The sequence below is a fragment of the Diabrotica undecimpunctata genome, chromosome 8 (genome assembly GCF_040954645.1).
Source record: "Diabrotica undecimpunctata isolate CICGRU chromosome 8, icDiaUnde3, whole genome shotgun sequence".
Taxonomy (NCBI): domain Eukaryota; kingdom Metazoa; phylum Arthropoda; class Insecta; order Coleoptera; family Chrysomelidae; genus Diabrotica; species Diabrotica undecimpunctata.
Window position 1 is genome coordinate 105,474,835 of NC_092810.1, and position 21,038 is coordinate 105,495,872.

The following is a 21,038-nucleotide window of genomic DNA, read 5'->3' on the forward strand; positions in this document are numbered from 1 at the left end:
ATGGTTTCCAGCGAAGAGATACAGATCAATAACAACAAGATAGAATTAATCGACAAATACACATACTTGGGTCATGAAATTAGAATAACCAGAGACAACCAAACCTGCGAGCTAAATACACGAATCACGTTGGGATGGGCGGCATATGGAAGGATGAGAGACATTTTTAAAACAAATACCCCAATTCACCTGAAAAGGAAGGCATTTAACCAATGCATCTTATCAGTCTTGACCTACGGAGAAGAGACCCTAACTTTAACGAAAGCTACCGCCGAAAAACTGAGGGTAACACAAAGGCGAATGAAGAGATCAATGCTGGGCCTGACCTTGAAAGAACGCGTGAGAAATGAGGAGATACGCCGACGAACTGGCGTAGACGATATTATACTGCGAATCAATAAACAAAAGTGGAGGTGGGGTGGACATGTTGCTAGAATGGAAGACGGAAGATGGACGAAGAGATTACTGGAGTGAAGACCAAGAGCCGATAAGCGAAGTCGAGGCAGACCACCCACCCGATGGACCGACGACCTAAGAAGAATAGAAACAAACTGGATTGCAGCAGCTGGAGATAGAGAGAACTGGAGACGTTTGGAGGAGGCCTACATCCAACAATGGATGTGAAAATGGGGCTGGATGATGATGATGATGATTAAAAAGTAGATAAACTACACCCCTGCCTCACTCCACGTCGTATTTTCACTTCTCTCGTCATTTTCTGCCATTTCGTATACAGTGTGTCCAGAAACTCTCCTGACAAACGAAGACCGGAGATTCCTCAGATAATTTTAAAACAATTTAACCCAATTCACCTAGTCCAAAAATGCTTCCTAAGGGAACTAGAGCTCCTTGAAGATGGCTGCTTGCAGTTAGTTTTTTTTAATACCTCCAGAACGCTTTTATTTGGAAAAACAAAAAAAATTTATCCACTAGAGTTGAATCAATTCCGTTAATTGCTAATTTATAGTACAAGTCATAGGCGTCCGTTTTGGGTAGGTCAATGGTTATTTTAACGCATAACTTTTTTGTTTTTAATTTTTAAGCATTTTCGATACTAGATTATTAGATTTTCAGGTATTCTAATACTAAAAGGTACTCTTATTTTAAGCCGGTAGGATACACCGTTTTCGAGAAAAATCGATTTAAAAATTTTTCGTTTTTTCATCATGAAAATTAAATTAATATTTTTTCCATTAGTTGGCTTTGAAATGCCAACAGAAGTATAGCCTACGGTTTTCATTGTCAAGTTGTTGTCAGTTCGTGAAGTTTCTCTTTTAGTTTTTACTTTATGGCATCCAAACACAACAATTTCAATTCAACAAAAATGGTTTTTACTAATGATTAATACGCTGATATGCATTTAGTTTATGAGGTGTAACGTTCGAGCAGTAACATAGACACGCTGAAAACAGATTATGAAACAGAGCGACATTATAATGTAACAACAACACAAGAAGATGTAATTTTAATGAAAGTTAAGAAATATTTAGAAATTAGCGTTCGAATACTATCTGCCATGTATCCCACAATTTCAAAATTTTCGGCAGGAAATATGGCACGCAACGAAAATTTTTATCCCTTTCATTTAACAAAGAAATAAGCACTGCTACAAGGAGATTTTCCTGCCGGTGAAGAAGTCGCTATATGCTTAAAAAATCAGAAAAATTAAAATGAATATTTTTTCAGATACATTTTGTTTTACGACGAATTTTAATTTACATAATGCACATTATTATTCGTACGTTGGTGAAAATCCGCAAGTTGTTCAAGAATTTAAGCATCAGCATAGGTCTAGCATAAATGTCTGGAAAGGAGTAGTTAACGATTATATCTACTTATACCCGTGAAATTACCTGCTTGTTTAAATGATGCTGATTATTTACATTTCCTGCAAAATATTTAACGTGATTTTTTAAATGATGTGCCTTTAAATATTCGGCAAAAGCTTATGGTTTATACATGACAACTGTCCGGCCAACTTAAGCAGAAATGTACGAGAATTTCTTAATAACAACTACGAAAGCCACTGGATTGGAAGGGGCGGTCCAGTTGCTTGGCCAGCAAGGATTTGAATCCTTGCAGTTATTGTATTTGAGAATATATAAAAGAGACTAACGGTCATCACATTGAGCATCTTTTGTTACTATCTACCTTTGATACTTGTTCTTTTGTGTTACTCGTAGTTTCGTTCCATCGTAATAAATACTTTGTTTTTAAAAACCTTTAAATAAAATTTTGTTACAAATTGGTTTTTTGCTTCTTTCTCAAACTTTTTTTTAAGAATTGTGTAAAGGATTTATTAAAACAAAAAGTAATTTATAACATTATTTAAGGTACCTAATAATTTAACTTTTATGTCGAAAAAACTTCCCGTAGAAACTTCCCACGTTCTATGTACCTATTCTCATACCTGATTTTATTCTTATTTTTTTTTTTCTATTATAACAAGGATTTTGCTGGTTAACGGCCTGGGAAGCCCTGAGTGCTTGCCTTCTCCTACCGGATCTTGGTGTTCGATGTGTTCGGTGTACCATGAGCAGTATACCTTTCTTATCATAAGGTCACTAAATTTTGGATGGATAAATGGATGGAACTCCTCACTGAGGGAAAACATGGCTAGCGTGGGCAGGATCGCTTCGTTTATCACGTAAAAGTTGGCCTTCTTTTAACACAACATAAATATCTACATAATTCTTCAAAACTAAAGATTTATATTCAGTTAATACAGATTTTCTGCACCATGATAAAATACAACTTTGACTGCACAAGTTTTGTTAATTTTTTTAATAATACACATAATGTATTAGTTTAACTTGGGTGAATATAATATAAATTTATCTCTAAACTAAATGTTTGTTTCCGCTATACCTACTATCGGTTAGTACACTAAATTTCTCTTTGTCACAGAATAATTAGCCATACTATAAAAATGTTTCTACTGAAACTATGAATTTCATGGGTGGATCTTGTGACTAATGTTAAGGTCCTACGTAGAATAGGCAAGGAATGCGAGCTTATTAACACCATCAAAGAGCACAAACTAGAATATCTTGGCCATGTTATGAGGAATGAACAGGGATACGGCTTGTTGCAACTCATTCTTCAGGGCAAGGTATTTGGAAAGAGAGGACCAGGGAGAAGAAGAACATCTTGGCTTCAAAACCTGAGAAAGTAGTTTAATACATCGACAACCGGACTATTCAGAATAGCAGCAAGCAAAGTTAGGATAGCCATGTTGATCGCCAACATCCGGAACGGATAGGCATCGTAAGGAGAAGAAGAAAAAATGTCTAAGTGGCTGGCCGTTGTTTAGAGTTTGTGTTTAGACTACTTATATTTAACTAACTACAACTATTGCGAAACTGTTTTATAATGTGAATGAAGGCAAACTTTTAACTTTTTAAAAATTTAAAGATTTTTCATTATTGTTGTAATTTTATTAATATTATCTTTTATTTCTCCGCAGGTTTTCTCCCGATAGTACAATATTAATAACAGCAGGCGATAATGGAGCTGTATGTGTATGGGACCTAATTCATCGAAGTTTAATTAAGTAAGTAAATTAAAATCAATATTTTTATCCTGAAAAATCTAGGAATGTGAGTTTAAACTAACTAAAGCCAAAAAGTATACCGAAACTGCATACTTTATGATCTCCTTTATATCGGTATGCCCTCTTATGGCCTTGTGAGTGTGTGTATAGTTCGTCCCAAACCCTTCTTTCAGTGCGTCATAGTTGATCGAATTCTCTCTAACACATTAAGCTAGAAGTGACAGAAAAACTGACAGAAAGTCTGTGATTATTATACATAGAACATAGAAAATTATTTATCGTAAAGCTAATTCTACTTACGGATGAAATACGGAATACGGAATAAAAAAATGAAAAAATAACGAAAAATACAAATTATCCACACTAAACAAGGTTTGTTTAGAAAGTGAAACTGACAGATGTCAATAAAATCTACGTCATCACTCCCACGGTCCATTTAAACTTCAAGAAAGTGGTTGAAATTTCATTTCGAGTCGAAATTAATCTGACATGACTGACTGGACTGGGAGAAGTGAACTTAGGTTCAGTTTAGGTAGGCGGTGTTTTGATCCTTGCAAGGAAAACTGAGGCAAAAAGTATTAATATGGCTGTGTTTTACGGACATTTGCTAGTTTTGGAGGAATTAGAGAGGATAGATATCCGACGCTCATAAAGAAGGACAAGAAGAATGTTACAGAATACTCAAAATTCTTTTTCACTAAGTGATGCTTAATTTAGGCAGCAATTCCGTCTTAATAAACAAGCTGCAAATTATTTAATAAGGGTATTAGAACCATATTTGGAATAAGGTGTTTATGTCTCTAGGATACCCAAAATGTTTAGGGTTAGTATTACTAAGCTGCAGTAAATTTAAAAATATATTAGAATATAACCACTAAGTCAAATCTTAGTGGTTATATCTTAAGGATCTCCAACATCGCCTTTTTTTTCTTGCCATCTTTTCTTTCAATTCAAAATATAATTGAGAATGGCCACTATTTATGATTTAACAACTCAAACAAGACTCAAACGTTCACGTAACGTAAACAAAACAAACATTCAACAAGCGTAGTGCAGCCAATAAACAACAGGGCCAACCCAAATTTTCAGCAGTGTCAAAATGATAAAGTAAATATCCCCAGTTTTAACTACAATCGAAATTAATGAGAATCGCTATAGTGTATTTTTATGTATGAGAGAGTAATAAAACAATAAATTATGTATGCAAATCCCTAAACTGTTGATACGGGTGACTCAATGAAAAACAGATATTTGTCAACAAGTTTACAGAAGTATATAGGAAAACAATTTTAAATTGAGTATGACCACCAGGTATAAAGGTTGGAGCAGAATAGAATACAATAGTTGTGAGGGTTACTAATCCCTAAATAAGGTTGCCAGTGTCGGAGTGATGGAGGTTAACAGGTACTAATGAATTTGCAAGAAATGTAAGATGTTTATTTTATTGGTTATATATAACCAATAAAAGTTTAATAAGTACCTACCTATTTGCAAAATAAAGTTTAATTCTTTAGATAAAATAAAACGTTTTATTTTATCTATTTGCAAAATAAAGTTTAATTCTTTGCCTATTTGCAAAATAAAGTTTAATTCTTTAGATAAAATAAAACGTTTTATTTTATCTGAAATGAGTGCATTCCACGAAGTAAGGGTTTCAACAATCAAACATTTAATTCTTTAATTCCAGGAATCTACGACAGTAATTGACTAGATAATTACCTTCTAAACTTATTCCACAGAAAATGTGATAGTGGGTTTTTCCATTTTGTATATAGGAAGGTCCAAGTGGCGTATTCAAAATTCTTAACAGTTCACTAAAAGTAGGTACTTCAGTTGCAAGGTGCAGTTTATTGTGTATACTAGTGTTATGGAAAATTTGGAAGTGCCGTGTAAACGCCGAAAAATTGGTCCTCTAACAGTTAATGAAAAAACATTAATATTTAATTGTTTTAAATCATTTACAGACAAACGTTTATGTGAAAGTGTTGATGAGACCGTTGAGTTAGTTAGCACTACACTTGGTGTTGGGAAATCTACGATTTACAGAGTTATTAAAGAAGAGAAATGTGGTAGTTTTCAAATGCCACGTAATGCTCCAGGGAAACCAAAATTTCAAATAGAATATCATTTTAAAGAAGGACTTCGACGGAAAGTGCAAGAATTCTTCTTTAGACAAGAATTTCCAACATTGGATAAAGTTCTTGTCTCAGTTCGAGATGATAAGGATTACCCAGAAATGAGTCGAAGTACGTTATGGAAACTTTTAAAAGAAATAGGCTCCCGCTGGAAAAAGAATCCCAGAAAGTCTATTTTATTAGAAAGAAGCGATATTGTCATATGGAGAAGACATTTTCTAAGAACCATAAAGGAAATGAGAAACCAAAAAAGAAAAATATTTTATCTTGATGAAACATGGATCAACGAGGGTCATACACCAAATAAATTTTGGCAGGATGAAACTGTTACAAGTCAAAAGCACGCTTTTGTAAATAACTTATCTACTGGTTTAAACCCACCATCAGGAAAGGGACGCAGGCTGATAATAGTACACATTGGCAGTTCAGACGGTTTTGTTGAAGGTGGTTTATTAACTTTTGAATCAACTCGTACCGGTGACTACCATGAAGACATGAACGCTGATGTCTTTCAAGAATGGTTCGAACAAATGATAGATCTTCTTCCTAAGAACTGTGTAATAGTAATGGATAATGCAAGTTATCACTCCAGACTTATAGAAGGACTGCCCACAACCAAGTGGTTACAAAAAGACTTGCAGAATTGGCTGAGTTCAAAAAATATAACGTACCATCCCGGATCTATAAGAAAGGAACTTTATTCGTTGTGTGCCCTTCATAAAGAAAAATTTAAAAAATACGAAATTGATGAAATTGCCAAAAATCGTGGAATGACAGTACTTAGATCCCCACCATATCATTGTGAAATAAACCCGATTGAACTGGTATGGGCACAGATAAAGATTGAAGTTTCAAGAAAAAATACCACTTTTAAAATTCATGATGTTAAATAGTTGTTTTTTGGAGGCCGTAAATAATGTAAAACCTTAAAACTGGGAAAAGGCAGTAAATCACACTATTAAAGAACAGGAAAAAATGTGGAAGCTGGACAATATTAGTGATAAAATGATCGAGCCAGTTATTATAAATCTTGGTTCTGAAAGTTCATCTTCTGAATCTGATTTGGATTTGTAACAAGTAGCTGTAAGTTTTATATTAATATTTTTATTCATCTATTTAACATACCTTAGACGGTTTTAAAAACTCTTTTTCTCGTTTGTAATTTTTAAAAATTAAAGAAAATGTGAATTTTTTAAAACCCTTTTTAATGTAGGCCAGTCACTTCTAATATACTGTGTGATAAAAGAGGTCACTTTTGTTTACATACACATAACACTTTATAACACTGAAATAATTCATTTATTTTTTACAATTATTCAAAGTAATTTTTCAATTAATCTTGAGCACGCCCATGGAGTGGTAGGAGCTACCAGTTAAAATTATGCTAATTACTCTCTCGTTCATAAAAATAAACTATAGCGATTGCGACTGTCATGGCGTAGTCGCTTTTAAATTTCGACATCGAAATGAAATAGAATCAGGGCCCTGTTGAACATTATATTGTAAATTTTGATAAAATTTATGGTAAATCTTATTTTACCGCATCAAATTAAAATGTATGTACATAACAAGCTAGTTTGCTAGTTTTTGAAGTACAATGATTTTAAACAGTGAACTTGATTACCGTTCTTTTATGTATAGAAACAGGTAGTCACAGTAATCGTGATAACTATATAAACGATTAACGATCTTACGAATAAAGTAACTCTAGAGCTGTTAAGAATTTTTTATAAAAGAAAAAATATATTCAATACGTTTAATGACATTATTTTAAATTTATTATTTTTAAAAATAGAAATATCAGTATATATAAACAGTATATATTAACATAAAATATCTATGAATATTCATTTCAAAAAAGGCAGCCTACTTACTGTTTAACTCAGGCAACCAATAATAGTACTTACTGTAGCGTATAATATTATACCTGAAATTCAATGTTGTTAAATGATCAAATGTTAGTCACCGTTTTCCGAGTCACATTCACAGAGAATATCATAATTATTTTTTATATGTAGTAGAGAATAATATGTTAACATAATTATGTAAATATTAAGGTTAAGATAAAAACAGAGACAAAAGTGAAAATAAATAAAAATCAAAACGTTTCTTGGGCTAGCGGGATATTCAATATATATTTGCCTTACAAAAACCTAACAAACCAAAGACATGAAAAGTTCTCTTATCATTTTACGCATATTGTATGCATGTGAAACTTGGACAATGAATCAAGAAGAAAAAAAGTTAGAGATTTGGGAGAGGAAAATCCTGACAAAAGTTTTTAGTGGGATAGAGGAGGCTAATAGAGAATGGGGTAGAAGAACAAATCACAAAATAATGGAGATTTATAAGAGACCCAAAACGCAAAAAATATGAGTCCAGAGAATTAGATGGTTGGGATTAGATACGAATGCCAAAAGAATGAAACGTCCTAAAGATCCTTCAAGCAGTAAAACAAGGGAAGAATAGAATAGGGCGACCACGACATAAGTGGTTTGATGACGTCTAGACCGACATAGAAGAAATGGGAACAAAAGACTGAAAAGTACAAGTGAAAGACAGTAAAAAGTGTAAAAAACTAAATAAGACTATCGAAGCCAAGGGCCTCAAGGGACTGTAGTGCTCTTATATATACAGTTGACCCGCGATTATTCGAGTCCCGACTAACTGAGCCTCTGGATTAACCGAAGTAGCTAGCTGTTCGGTTCGTCCCACTATAAGCTCTTACAAATTCATTCATGTCTTCTCTTTATGTAGTTTCTACGTAACTTGAATTACAATATGAGTTTAAAACGTAAACGAGTTGTGGTTTCTTTAGTAACAAAATTAAGTGCTATAAAACGCATAAGGGTGAGTCAGTAAAGAAGGTTGCTGCTGACCTAGGTGTTGGAGAAGTGACTGTGGCAGATTGGAGACGTAAACGAAAAGATATTGAATAATGGGTGAATAAAAGTGTTAGTGATGAAAGTGATTTGTTGCAAAAACTATGAAGAAATGAGAATACGAACAGACTTCTTAAGATTATTTGTATGGTTTTCTAATCTTTAAGGGTTGTAAAGTCCAATTAGTGGCCCCATGCTTCAACCTAAGGCTGTCGAGTTTTACAAACGATTTAAGGATGACTGAAGAAGGAAAATTTTACTCGGTTTAATCGATTCATTTAAAATTGAGCCGTTTAATTTTAAATTGAGATATCTAATTTAAGGGCATGGCCTTACGTCAGACCATATCTTCAATTGTGACGAAACGGGTCTCAATTTCAGAATGCTTGCAGCCAAAACAGTGGCAGCTCAAAGTGAAAAAACTGCAACTGGATCCAAAAAAAAAACAAAAAACCAGTAATTCTTTTTATGTGTAGCAACTCTTCTGGATCCTTAAAATTAAGACTTCTACTTATTGGAAAACCGAAGAATCCAAGAGCTTTTAAAAATATTCAAGTAAACTGCCCACCCACCATGTATAGGAATCAACGTAGTGCGTGGATGGATTGACAAATTTGTTAAGATTGGTTTTTTGACTAATTCGTTTGCGTTGTTGAGGCCTACTTAAAAAATAAAAACCTACCCAGAAAAGCTATTTTTCTTTTGGACAACGCGCCATCTCATCCAGATATAAGTTCGTTGGCTAGCGATGACATTAAAGCTGTTTTCTTGCCATCAAATATCACATCTCTTATTCAACCTCTGAACCAAGGACTTTTAGAGGCTATGAAACGGAATTATCGTCGAAGGCTTCTCCAAGTGTTGTTGACCTGGTTGGATGAGGGAATGACTGTGACAGCAGCCTTAAAAAAGATCACCGTTAAGGATGTGTTCTACTGGATAGCTTCAGCGTGGGATGATGTAAGAGTAACAACTTTGCAAAAGTCATAGCAAAAACTTTTTTAAATTGAAACGAAAAGCGATGGAAAAGATAACAATAACTGTCTTGCTAAAATAGTAGACCTAGCTAATCAGTTACCAATGGAGCTGCCGATAAATGATGAAGACGTCAACGAGTGGATTATGCAAGATCAGCAAATGGAACTGACTGACAATGCAATCGCTGACATGATTATCATCCCACACAATGTCACTAAGAATGATACAGATGAGAAGATCGAGAAAATAGCATCCTTCGAAGGATTGAAGGCGATTGTAGGCGAAGGCTTCATCTTCAGCGTTGACGCAACATCGCAGCGTCAAAACAAGACCAAAAGTTGACGCAGAAATCTATCACACTTTTTTAAAACATGAAGATGATCCAGTACATAAATGTGACCTATCTATATATTTTAACTATGTACTCTGTATATAGGGTTACACACTTCAATTGAACATAATATACTAATTACATACGTCATACCTTTTGAATTTTTATTACAATTAGCTCGGATAATCCCGAGTCTACTGCATAATAAAATTTATATTACTGTGTTATCATTAAGCAGACTTACTAAATTATATTATATTCTATGCATTGTTATTACTATTTTTACAGGCACACTTTTAATTAAAGTTTGTTAATAAAAAGGTTAATTTATATAAACGCTCAAAACTTTAAATATTTAAAATGTTTTGTTGCGTATCCATTATTAAGAAATTAAATTTCACAACCATCTTTTTAAGCGGAAAAACTCCGATATGTAAGTTATCGCAACAACAACCACTTAAATCTATCGACAGTGTATTGGAATTGAGATATATACCAATATATAAAATATTCATAAAATCGAACAATGTCAGCTGAAATTACCCACAATTGCTCTGACGGCATAAAAAGCTAATAATAATTAATGAGAGGTAACAGGTAGAATAAAATATATATGACTTATAGCATGGCAACTATAAATTTAAAAACTAAGTTTGATAATTCTTTGAAAACTAAGCATATTAGAATCTAATTTAAAACAAGCCGAATACATAATTTAGCGTTCTCTAAGTAGGTATTTGTCGTGCTAAGAGTCAACAGACACTCAAATGTTTTCTTCTTGAGAATATTTTAGATACCTACAAAAAATTTTCTACAAATAGAAGCAGTAGAATAGTATTTATTTATTTATTGAAAAGATTCTGTTTTCTTGAGGTATAGTTAAGTCAATATTTTATTTACTAATATTGGATTAAGCTACAAATGATTTGAATAAAAATTACATTTTAATTTTCGACTTTTAATCCGGAAATTTTTTTTTAAATATTCAAAAAATTATTATAAATAGCTTTTTGTGTGCTTATATAACTGTAGATGACGTGTCTCTGGCCATCTACTATTAATCCATTAATGATGGTATATTTCTATTGTTGCTACCCTGCCTTCCGCAGATTCCAGGTGTTTCCTGGCCCGGGAAACTAGTACCTGTTTAGGATCCCTTGTCCAGGGTTACGGATGAAGTCCACAATGGCATTCGTGGCGGGGAAGAATATCTTCACTACGGCATGGAGGGCGGAAGTGGCAACTTTTGATTTTAGGGTTTGTATAGAATCAAGCTGCTGCCTTGTAGTTATAGTCGTCGAATCGTCAAAGGCTAGAGGAACAAAACCTTGATCACAAATTACCCGGTCCTCCAGGTTGGGGGTTGTGGCATTGGACTGGTTCTCCAATACTCGTCAAAATTTTAACATACCAAAAAGCCTAAACAAAGCCTCGGAACTTTAGATGGGTTTTCAAGGAAACGACCAAAGCTAAGAAAACGGATTATGAATATTGGCACATGGAATATACAGGGGATAAATCAAAAGATTGATATCATTGTGCCTGATCTAGAACAAATGAAAATGGATATTATAGCACTAACTGAAACAAAGAAAAAGGGAACTGGCACTGATATGGTAGGAAATTATATACATATATTCACTGGAGTCCCGAAAGATAAAAGAGCCGCTAGGGGAGTATCAATACTAATAAAGAAAAAACCTAAGAATAATATCACAGACTGGGAAACAATTGATGAGAATATCCTAAGAGTAAATATAGACATATATGGGCACAAGATTACCATGATAGCCGCTTATGCCCCCTCTGATGATGCAACAATCAACGTGAAAGAAGATTTCTTTAAAAAAATCGAGAATATACTTAACAACATAGGAAAAAACAGAGAAATAATTATGCTTGGAAACTTCAATAGTAGAACGTGATATCAGAAAAACAGTAGAGTAGTAGGACCTTTTGGAGAAATGGCAACTAATGATAATGGCGGTAGACTTATACACTTATGTGACAGCTATGAGTTAAAAATTAGCAATGGATTCTACAAACATAAGGACATACATAGATATACCTGGATTCAACAAACACGCAATCTAAAATCAGTCATCGATTATATTATTAGTAAACAAAAATGTGTATTGCAGTGGAATGATGTAAGAGTTCTCCGGGGAATAACATGTGGATCCGATCACTACTTAGTAAGAGCGAAAATTTTGTTCCCACTTAAGATAATACACGGAGACCAAAACCTAGAAGACAAGCAAGACTTGCAGACAGTGGACACTCCGAAGTACAACTTTAATAGTTTTAAAAATGATAGTACTAAACAGCTATACCAACGACGACTGGATGAAAAACTACGAGAAATAGAGAGACAAACATTTTCAGATATTTACGAGATTATTATTGCTAGTTTACACCAGGCCTCTAAGGAGACACTCGGGACACAGCAAAACAAAATTAGTAACGAAATATGGTGGAACGAAGAAATCGAATATATGGTAAAACAGAAAAAAGAACAGCATCTAAAGTGGCTAAATACAAAAAATACTGAAGACCATCAAGCTTACAAAGAAACCGATAGACAACTACGAAAAATGATAAAACAAGAAAAGAATAAAACATGGGATCAGAAATGTCAAGAAATCAATACATACATCGAAGGAAAGCAATGTACAGAGGTATGGAAGTTTATACAATCAGTAAAAAATACAGGAAAAGACAAAGCACACATACACACCCTAAAACCAAGACAATGGAAAGATCACTATGAAAGCTTGCTGACAGAGACAAGACAAGAATATCTAGCGAACTCCCCAACACAGTCAGTACATATACAAGGAGAGGAAGCGAGGGTAGACATCGAAACAGTAAGGAAGGCTGTAATGACCCTAAAGAATGGTAAATCCGCTGGACCTGAGTAAATCTATGCTGAAATGCTTAAGAATGGAACTCATAAACTATTTGAAAAATTAACTTATGTGATCAATCAGTGTCTAAATGGACACCCAGTACCAGAACAATGGAGAACGGCATACATGTCCTCAATACACAAAAAGGGGGACAAAAGGAATTGTAATAATTATAGAGGCATATCGGTAACCAGCACCCTGAGCAGACTGTATGGACGAATTTTGAGAAAGATGATCGAGGAGGAATATAAGCACAATGAAGAGGAAGAACAAAGCGGGTTCCGTGCAGGAAGATCGTGCACCGATAACGTATTTTGTCTTAAACAAATAATAGAAAAAAGATCAGCTAAGAATCTAGAAACTCATATTACTTTTGTAGACCTGCAAAAAGCATATGACAACATCCCCTTAACAAAACTGTGAACAACGTTGAAAAGATCTAACATCAACCACACATTGATAAATGCTGTACAAGAACTATATAGAGACTCAAAGGCACAGATAAAAACAGGAAAATATCTAACGGAAGAATTCCTGGTTACAAAAGGCTTGCGACAGGGATGCTGTATCTCACCAACCTTATTCAAGATATATGTTGCAGCGGCATTGGAAAGATGGAAAAGAAAGGTACATAGGATGGGTATAGAGCTTAGCAATGAATGTATATATACACTCCAGTTTGCTGATGACAAGGTAGTGCTAGCGACCGACAGGGAAGACATGCAGTACATGCTTAGAAAACTGATAATAGAAGAAGAATATATCGACTGGGGAATGAATGTCAATACAACAAAAACCAAATATCTTTGTATTGGAAACGAGTCAGATAACATAGACTTCGAAAACGGACAACATATTTCCTGCTGTCAGAGCTATGACTACTTGGGTGTTACCTTTGACAATACAGGAACTAATACACGGGAAATAGAAAAACGAATCACTCAAGCAAAGAAAGTCTTAGGATGTCTCAATGGTATACTGTGGAGTAAAGAGATAACGAAAGGAAGAAAATTTAATATATATGAGACCATGATTAAAACTACTCTTCTTTATGGCGCTGAAAGATGAAGAATTAGTGAAAAGAACAAAAAGCGAATAGAAGCAGTAGAGATGGATGGACTGAGAAGATCTTTAGGTATTTCCAGACGAGACCGAATCAGAAATGATGTAATAAAACAACGTATGGGAATAGAAGAAAATATAACTCAAGATATAGAGAAGAAACAATTAAGGTGGTATGGGCATGTTCAACGGATGCCAGCAACAAGACTCCCCAAAAAAGTAGTAGAATGGCAACCGATAGGTCGACGGAAAAGAGGAAGACCCAGATTAGAATGGCAACACGGCGTAAACAAGTCCATGAGCGAAATAAATTTAACAACAAACGACTGCGAAGATAGGAAGAGATGGCGTTTAGGTATTGGACGACGTCGAAAGACGTTCTAAACCGATGTATATATATATATACATATATATATATATATATATATATATATATATATATATATATATATATATATATATATATATATATTCTATTGCTGATTACGCTGAGCAACCAAACAAATGTAATGTTTTATCCCAAAAGTTTTGCAAATTAAAATGTTCTCCATGTTCATACTAACATCTTTAAGATTTTGTGAAAAAGTCCAAGTTGGAATCAAGGAAATATATTTTAAGAGACTTGTAGCAGCCTAAATCCTTGTAGGCTTTCAGTAGTTTATTGGCATATTCCTTGTTGTAGTCGTTTTTATAGTTTTCCAAAAAGATTTTAACCACAAGTCAATAAATCTGCTTTCAAAATTATTATCTTTAATCAAATATCGTATGTGTGAACCTACAAAGATACCTTACAAATTATTAAGATACAAATTATTAGAAGAATTGTTTACAAAAAAAATTGTTTAATTTACTAATGTTTGTATTTTGAGAACGATTTCCGAAGTGGAAATTAAAACTCTTCTTCTTAAAGTGCCTATTCGTTCCGGATGTTGGCGATCATCATGGCTATCTTTACTTTATTTATTGCAGCGCGGAACAGTTCAGTGGTAGTCGTGTTATACCACTTTCGTAAATTTTGAAGCCAGGAAATGCGTCTTCTTCCCGGTCCTCTCTTACCATTTACTTTCCCTTGGAGAATCAGCTGGAGAAGGCCGTAACGTTCTTGATTTCTCATTACATGTCCTAGATATTCCAACTTTTTAGTTTTGACGGTCATGAGAATTTCACATTCTTTCCCCATTCTACGCAGGACCTCCACATTAGTAACTCTGTCAACCCAGGATATACGTAAGATGCGCCTATAACACCACATTTCGAAAGCTTCGAGCCGATTCATAGATGCAACAGTCAGTGTCCATGCTTCCATTCCGTAGAGCAGAACTGTGAATATGTAGCAGTTCAATAGACGGCATTTTGTTTTTAATGATATGTCTCGACTGTTGAAAATGGTTCTCATTCTAACGAATGCTGCTTTTGCTTTTATTATTTGCTGTTTAATTTCTGTTGAGTGGTCCCATTGGCTATTTAAATTGGTGCCTAGATATGTATATTGCTCGACTCTTTCGATATTCTGTTGCTTGATTGTAAGATGAGCGTTTAGTATTGGTTTTCTACTAATTGTCATAAATTTGGTTTTCTTTATGTTAAGAGCTAGTCCGTATCTGTTACTGACTTCTGTTATGCGATTTGTTAATATCTGTAAGTCATTCAGATTATCGGCAAAAACTATAGTGTCATCTACATATCTAATGTTATTCAACCATTCACCGTTTATTAGTATTCCTTTCGCACAACCATCTAAAGCTTCCTTAAATACCCATTCAGAATAAATGTTGAACAACAATGGAGACAAAATACAGCCCTGTCGTACTCCACGTTCTATTACAATTTTATTAGTTAACTGGTCTTCTATTTTGATTTTGGCCGTTTGATTGTAGTAAATGTTTCTGATAATTCTAAGATCTTTGTTGTCAATTCCAATTTCTTGCATTAGAGTCATTAATTTTTCATGTTTTACTCTGTTAAATGCCTTCTGGTAATCTATAAAGCATACGTATATGTCACAATTCACATCCCTGCATCTCTGAAATAGCACCTGTACAGCAAAAAGCGCCTCCCGTGTTCCCAGAGCATCACGAAATCCGAATTGTGTTCTTGTTAGTTGTTCCTCACATTTTGTATATTTTTTTTTGTGAATGACCTTTAGAAATGTTTTAAGTAAATGGCTCATAAAGCATATAATTCTATAGTCTTCGCACTTTCTCGAATTGGTTTTTTTTGGAAGATTTATAAAAGTGGACACTAACCACTCTTGGGGAACCACGCCCGTATCATATATACTGTTAAATATATTTGTCAACCATTTTATGCCTTCATAGTCCATAAGTTTTAAGAATTCTGAGTGAAAATTATCAGGGCCTACTGCTTTACCATCTTTGGTGCTTTTGATGGCATATTTTACTTCTTCGACTGTAAATGGTGGTCCAGATTCGCAATTGGTGTTTGTTGTAATACCAGTGTTACTTCGTATATCTTCAAAAGTTTTTTCTACGTATTTAATCCAAATATCTCTTTTATGCTCTATTTCCAGTACTATGTTTCCCTGATTATCTGTCAGGAATCCAGTGTTCTTGTGTTTATATAAGCCTGCCGCTTCTTTAATCTTTTTATGGAGGTTAAATGAATCATGTTTTGTTGTAATGACTCAATCTCTGTACACTTCGAGCTAAACCAATTTTCTTTTGCTATTTTAATAGCCCTTTTTATTTCGTTATTTATGTTGTTGTAGTAATTCTTATTATCTTTAGCGTTTCTTCTGTCTTCCATCATACATAGAATCTCCTCCGTCATCCATTTCTTTTTATTTGTTCTTTCAGGTTTTAAGTATTTCTCTGTTATTTCTTGACTTACTTTGTGCAAATTTTCTAGTTCTACATCTGTATTATCTGTTTCTGTACGGGCCCATGGTTTTTCTGTACGAGCCCACGTTTTTTCTTTTAGGCGTTTTTGTACCTTTTCCTTTTCCTTTAAATTAAAACTAACTTAACTAATTACTTTAACCTTTAATTGTAATTTATACCCATTTAAATAGTAATTACTTTAAAAGGCCACGGGAAAATAGCTTCAGAACAATACAACGATACCCTCTTTGATTTTCGCATCACTTAGTCTAGAAAATTTTTTTTTATGTACAAACCTTTACTGTACCGTTTCCATTCTTGTCCATAGCTTTGACAAAGTTTTTTATCAATCTTAACTTTATATGCAGTTGAAGCAGGTAGGGGGACTTAATTCACAGTGAACAATGATACACAGTGAACCAGCAGCCCCCATCCTTTACCTATGCACTTTATCCCCCAACTCTGATCTTCAAATCTCTGCCGGTTTCACGCAACACCTTACTACTTTAGCACAGTATATTGCTAGCAATATACTGTGGCTTAAGTTCATATCAAGCTAACATAGTATGTAGATATGTATTTCGATAACTGCTGAAAGGCAAGTCGAATGATTTTTTTCACATTGTTCCATTTATTAGTTTTGTTTTAAGCTTGTCAGTAAATTCAGAGCAATTATAATTTGAAGTTACTTAATAAGTCTTTGTACATGCTGTATATATTATCTTTTAAATTAATGTAGTTTATTTTTGTTTCAATCAAATTTTATTTGCACAGGTGGCGGTGGTTAACAGCGAACCATTGACGAATGCATTACACTGAATTTGGTTCACTGTAACCCATAATGGTTTACCATACAAATGTAATGCTAAGAATGTATGCAATGTTATTAATTGTTTTTACTGTGGCAAAACTTGAAGGGATTCCGTATTCAATTGTTAGAAAATATTGGCAAAAATTTAAAAATACAGATAAACCTATACGGCTGACTCCTAATTATAAATTGAATATAGCGAATATTAAAGCTAGCGAATAAAAAAAAACAAAAATTGCTACCTTATTTTTACACCTTAGTTCAAAGTTTAAAGAAAACATACTATAATAAAAGAATAGAATTTTTAACTATAAAATAATGTCAAAATGATAATGAATTTTTTAAGAATATATAGTGTGACAAATCAAAATTTACAAAAAATTGAATGTTTAACAGGCACAATTGGCATTACTGGAGCGGAGTAAGTCAACATTTGACAAGTGTTAATAAAAAACTAACCCACTTTTTTTGTTGATTGTATTTTGGTGTAAAATATCGTCAATTTCTCAAATAAATTTTACTCGGAAATACGAGTACAACGTTTTTGGTATTATCAGGATGTATATAAATGCATCCAAATATTCGTGTAATATTTTGCAGTGTTCCCCTTCCTTTTTCATTTGTTTCCAACCAGTGTTCGGATCGACTATAGTAAAATTACTTATTAAACTTAAAACATTACCTTTACTTATTAATTTATTTCCTATTTTAGAACTATTTTTGACCACCAGGGGACTACGCAATCATTGGCGTTCACACCAGATTCCTACTATTTGGTCAGCGCATGTTCATTAGAAATGATCATGGTATGGAATACCCAGGACTTAGTAGACACTGCCAACGAATCTCCTTGTGTCCCTATGGCAAAAATAGATAATGCTCAAGATATGGGAGTATTTTCCCTTGATGTTAACAAACATATCACGTTCGATAGTAAGTTTTTTTTTTAAATGTAGTAAAAATATGACAAATCAAATACATGAGACACAAGATTGATTGGAACACACCGGCATACCATGACAAATAATTGTGACTAACTCCTATTCAGGAGTTCCTTTTCGTTTAACACAAGTATTGAAGATGTTTCGGCAATATTTTACTTACTAGTGTCAATTCGTTCTTCTGTTATAGACCAAGCTAAAAGTCAGTGGAAGACAGTCATGACACTTGACACATTACCTTTGATAAGGTCTACCGCAGTTGTAAACAAAACGTCAGAAAAATGGCTTATAAACCCGGAAAATAACGTATTAGTATTTTTATAATAACGTATTGTTATTTTTATTTTTGTAGAGAACAACCCATTAGCAAGACAGTACAAACTCGCATCAAGCGGAAACAGTAACGAAATCAAAATATGGATAATAACAGCCAAATTTATAGTAAAAAATAAAACTTCAACCGTCAGTGAAATGGCATTAGAGCTCTTTGATGTATACGATGGCCACACTTCGTCAGTAACGTGTGTACGGTACAGCCATAACGGAGAATACCTGGTGTCGACAAGTGTGGATAAACTAGTTAAAGTTTGGGATAACGAAGGTAATTGCGTGGCTTCTCTAGATGGACATAATAGATATGTTAATTGTGCCACTATTTCCAAGGATCTGTCAATTATAGCTTCTGGTAAGTATATTGTGCTAAAAAATATTGTTTTTATGTTGTTTCCAATTATGTTGTTAAAATTTTAACTAAAATTATTTTATATTTAATTAATCAGTTCGATTTATAAAACTAGCATTCATTGTTTTTGCGAATTGTGAATACAAAATAGGTTTCAGACGCTAAAAGAAGAGATACCATATCGACTTATCGCGAAGACTATACTATTCTCCGTCCACAAATTGTTGAGAGCACGAAATGTGCCTCAAACTCATAAAACGGTCGTAAATCATATACGTTCCTGAGGTGTTTATTCATTAAATAATAATATAATGTTTTAATACTGTTATATATAATATTAATAATATTTTAATACTAATATATTTAGCAAAAAAACAATTAAAACGTTCACGACTAATGTTGGTTATTATATTATATTAATAAAAATAAGAATTTAACCATTAACAATTTTGTATATACGAATACCTTATCTCTTTGGATATTTCAATACTAATCTTCGCGTTTAATCACTTTACTAGAAAACCTGGAATTCATATCCGAAGGTACTATTCGTTGCAAGGTAATTAGGATGGAATTCCCCAGATTTTTAATAATATAATGGGTATGCTTTGGCCACGTGCCTCGTTTGTTCAGTTTATATTCGAAACTTAACTTAAAAGGGTGAAGTTATTACGAACGAAAACAATTTTTTTGTTAGTACGTTTTTGATCGCATGTAATTTACGGCTCGTCGGTGTTTCCGCGTCTACGGCAGTAATTAGCGTCTCGAATATTTCTTTTGCGAATTATATGCAGTGCGTGACTGATTTTTTATTCCATATACCTACGAACATATACGTACCTTTCGCCCGTGCTCGTTTTGTTGGATTGTTTGTGATGGCTTCATCATCAACATCATCAAGTTTTACACCGGTACTGTTGCGTACAGTAAGTAAGTCTGTCTATTCACCAAGAGAGAAGACTATTGTCCTGAATGTTCGCGATGCTCTGGTTTCTCAGAATCCCACAAACACTGTTCGCAACATAGTTGAAAGTTGTGCCAACATGACTGGCGTAGGAGAGTTAACTATATATAGGTTCCTATCACAAAGAAAAAAACACGGTATAGCTAACCCAAACACAAACAAACACTTAAACACAGGGAAAAAGCCTACTGAAATTGATGAATTTGCCAGAAATGGTATTCGAAGGAAAATTCATGGATTTTTTTTCAAAAAAGAAATATCAAACATAAACAAAATTTTACAAGAAGTTAGAGACGACCCGGATTTGCCTCATATCGGACGAACTAAATTGTATCGGTCTTTAAAAGAATTAAATTTCTGGCGGGAGAAATCAGACCGAAAATCACTTTTGATTGACCGGAAGGAGATAATATATTGGAGAAGAAATTATCTAAGATCCATACGAAAATTCTTAAGATTGGTTAACTCAGGTCATAGTCTAAAAAAAATTTGGTCAGATAAAAATATATTAAGCTCCAGGTAAGCCTTTATGGAAGGTTGGTCTACTGGTATTTCCCCACCTTCTGGTAAAGGCAGTAGATTAATAATTTCTTACATTGGCAGTGAAAAAGGATTTGTTAAGCATGGTTTCGATTGGGGAGTCGCTAAGACTTTTTGGAGATCAAAACATGCAACGTTTTTATATTTCTAGCCACCAGTTTCATCAACTACCAAAAGGAAAAATGGAAAGGATACCAAATGAGAGAAAAACAACTTAAAATAATTTGCTATGCAGACGACGCAATACTACTCTCTCAAAATAAAGATGATTTACAACGTATGCTTCACCACTTAATTATAACCGCCAGAAAATTGAACATGTTAATTGCCCCAAAGAAGACAACATGCATGGTTACAACAGCAAATTAACTAAGATGTAAATTGGAGCTGCAAGGTCAGACAATAGAACA

General features: G+C 33.8%; 1 protein-coding gene across 2 annotated transcripts in view; it reads left to right on the top strand.

Annotated features, from left to right (window-relative positions):
- LOC140447814 (WD repeat, SAM and U-box domain-containing protein 1-like) overlaps positions 1 to 21,038 on the top strand; it is a 156,832-nt gene that overhangs the window by 64,706 nt on the left and 71,088 nt on the right. For both annotated transcript variants that reach the window (XM_072540687.1, XM_072540688.1), the window contains exons 4-6: positions 3,467 to 3,553; positions 18,214 to 18,434; positions 18,795 to 19,127. In XM_072540687.1, the coding sequence (XP_072396788.1) occupies positions 3,467 to 3,553; positions 18,214 to 18,434; positions 18,795 to 19,127 (641 nt within the window). The remainder of the gene's footprint in view (positions 1 to 3,466; positions 3,554 to 18,213; positions 18,435 to 18,794; positions 19,128 to 21,038) is intronic.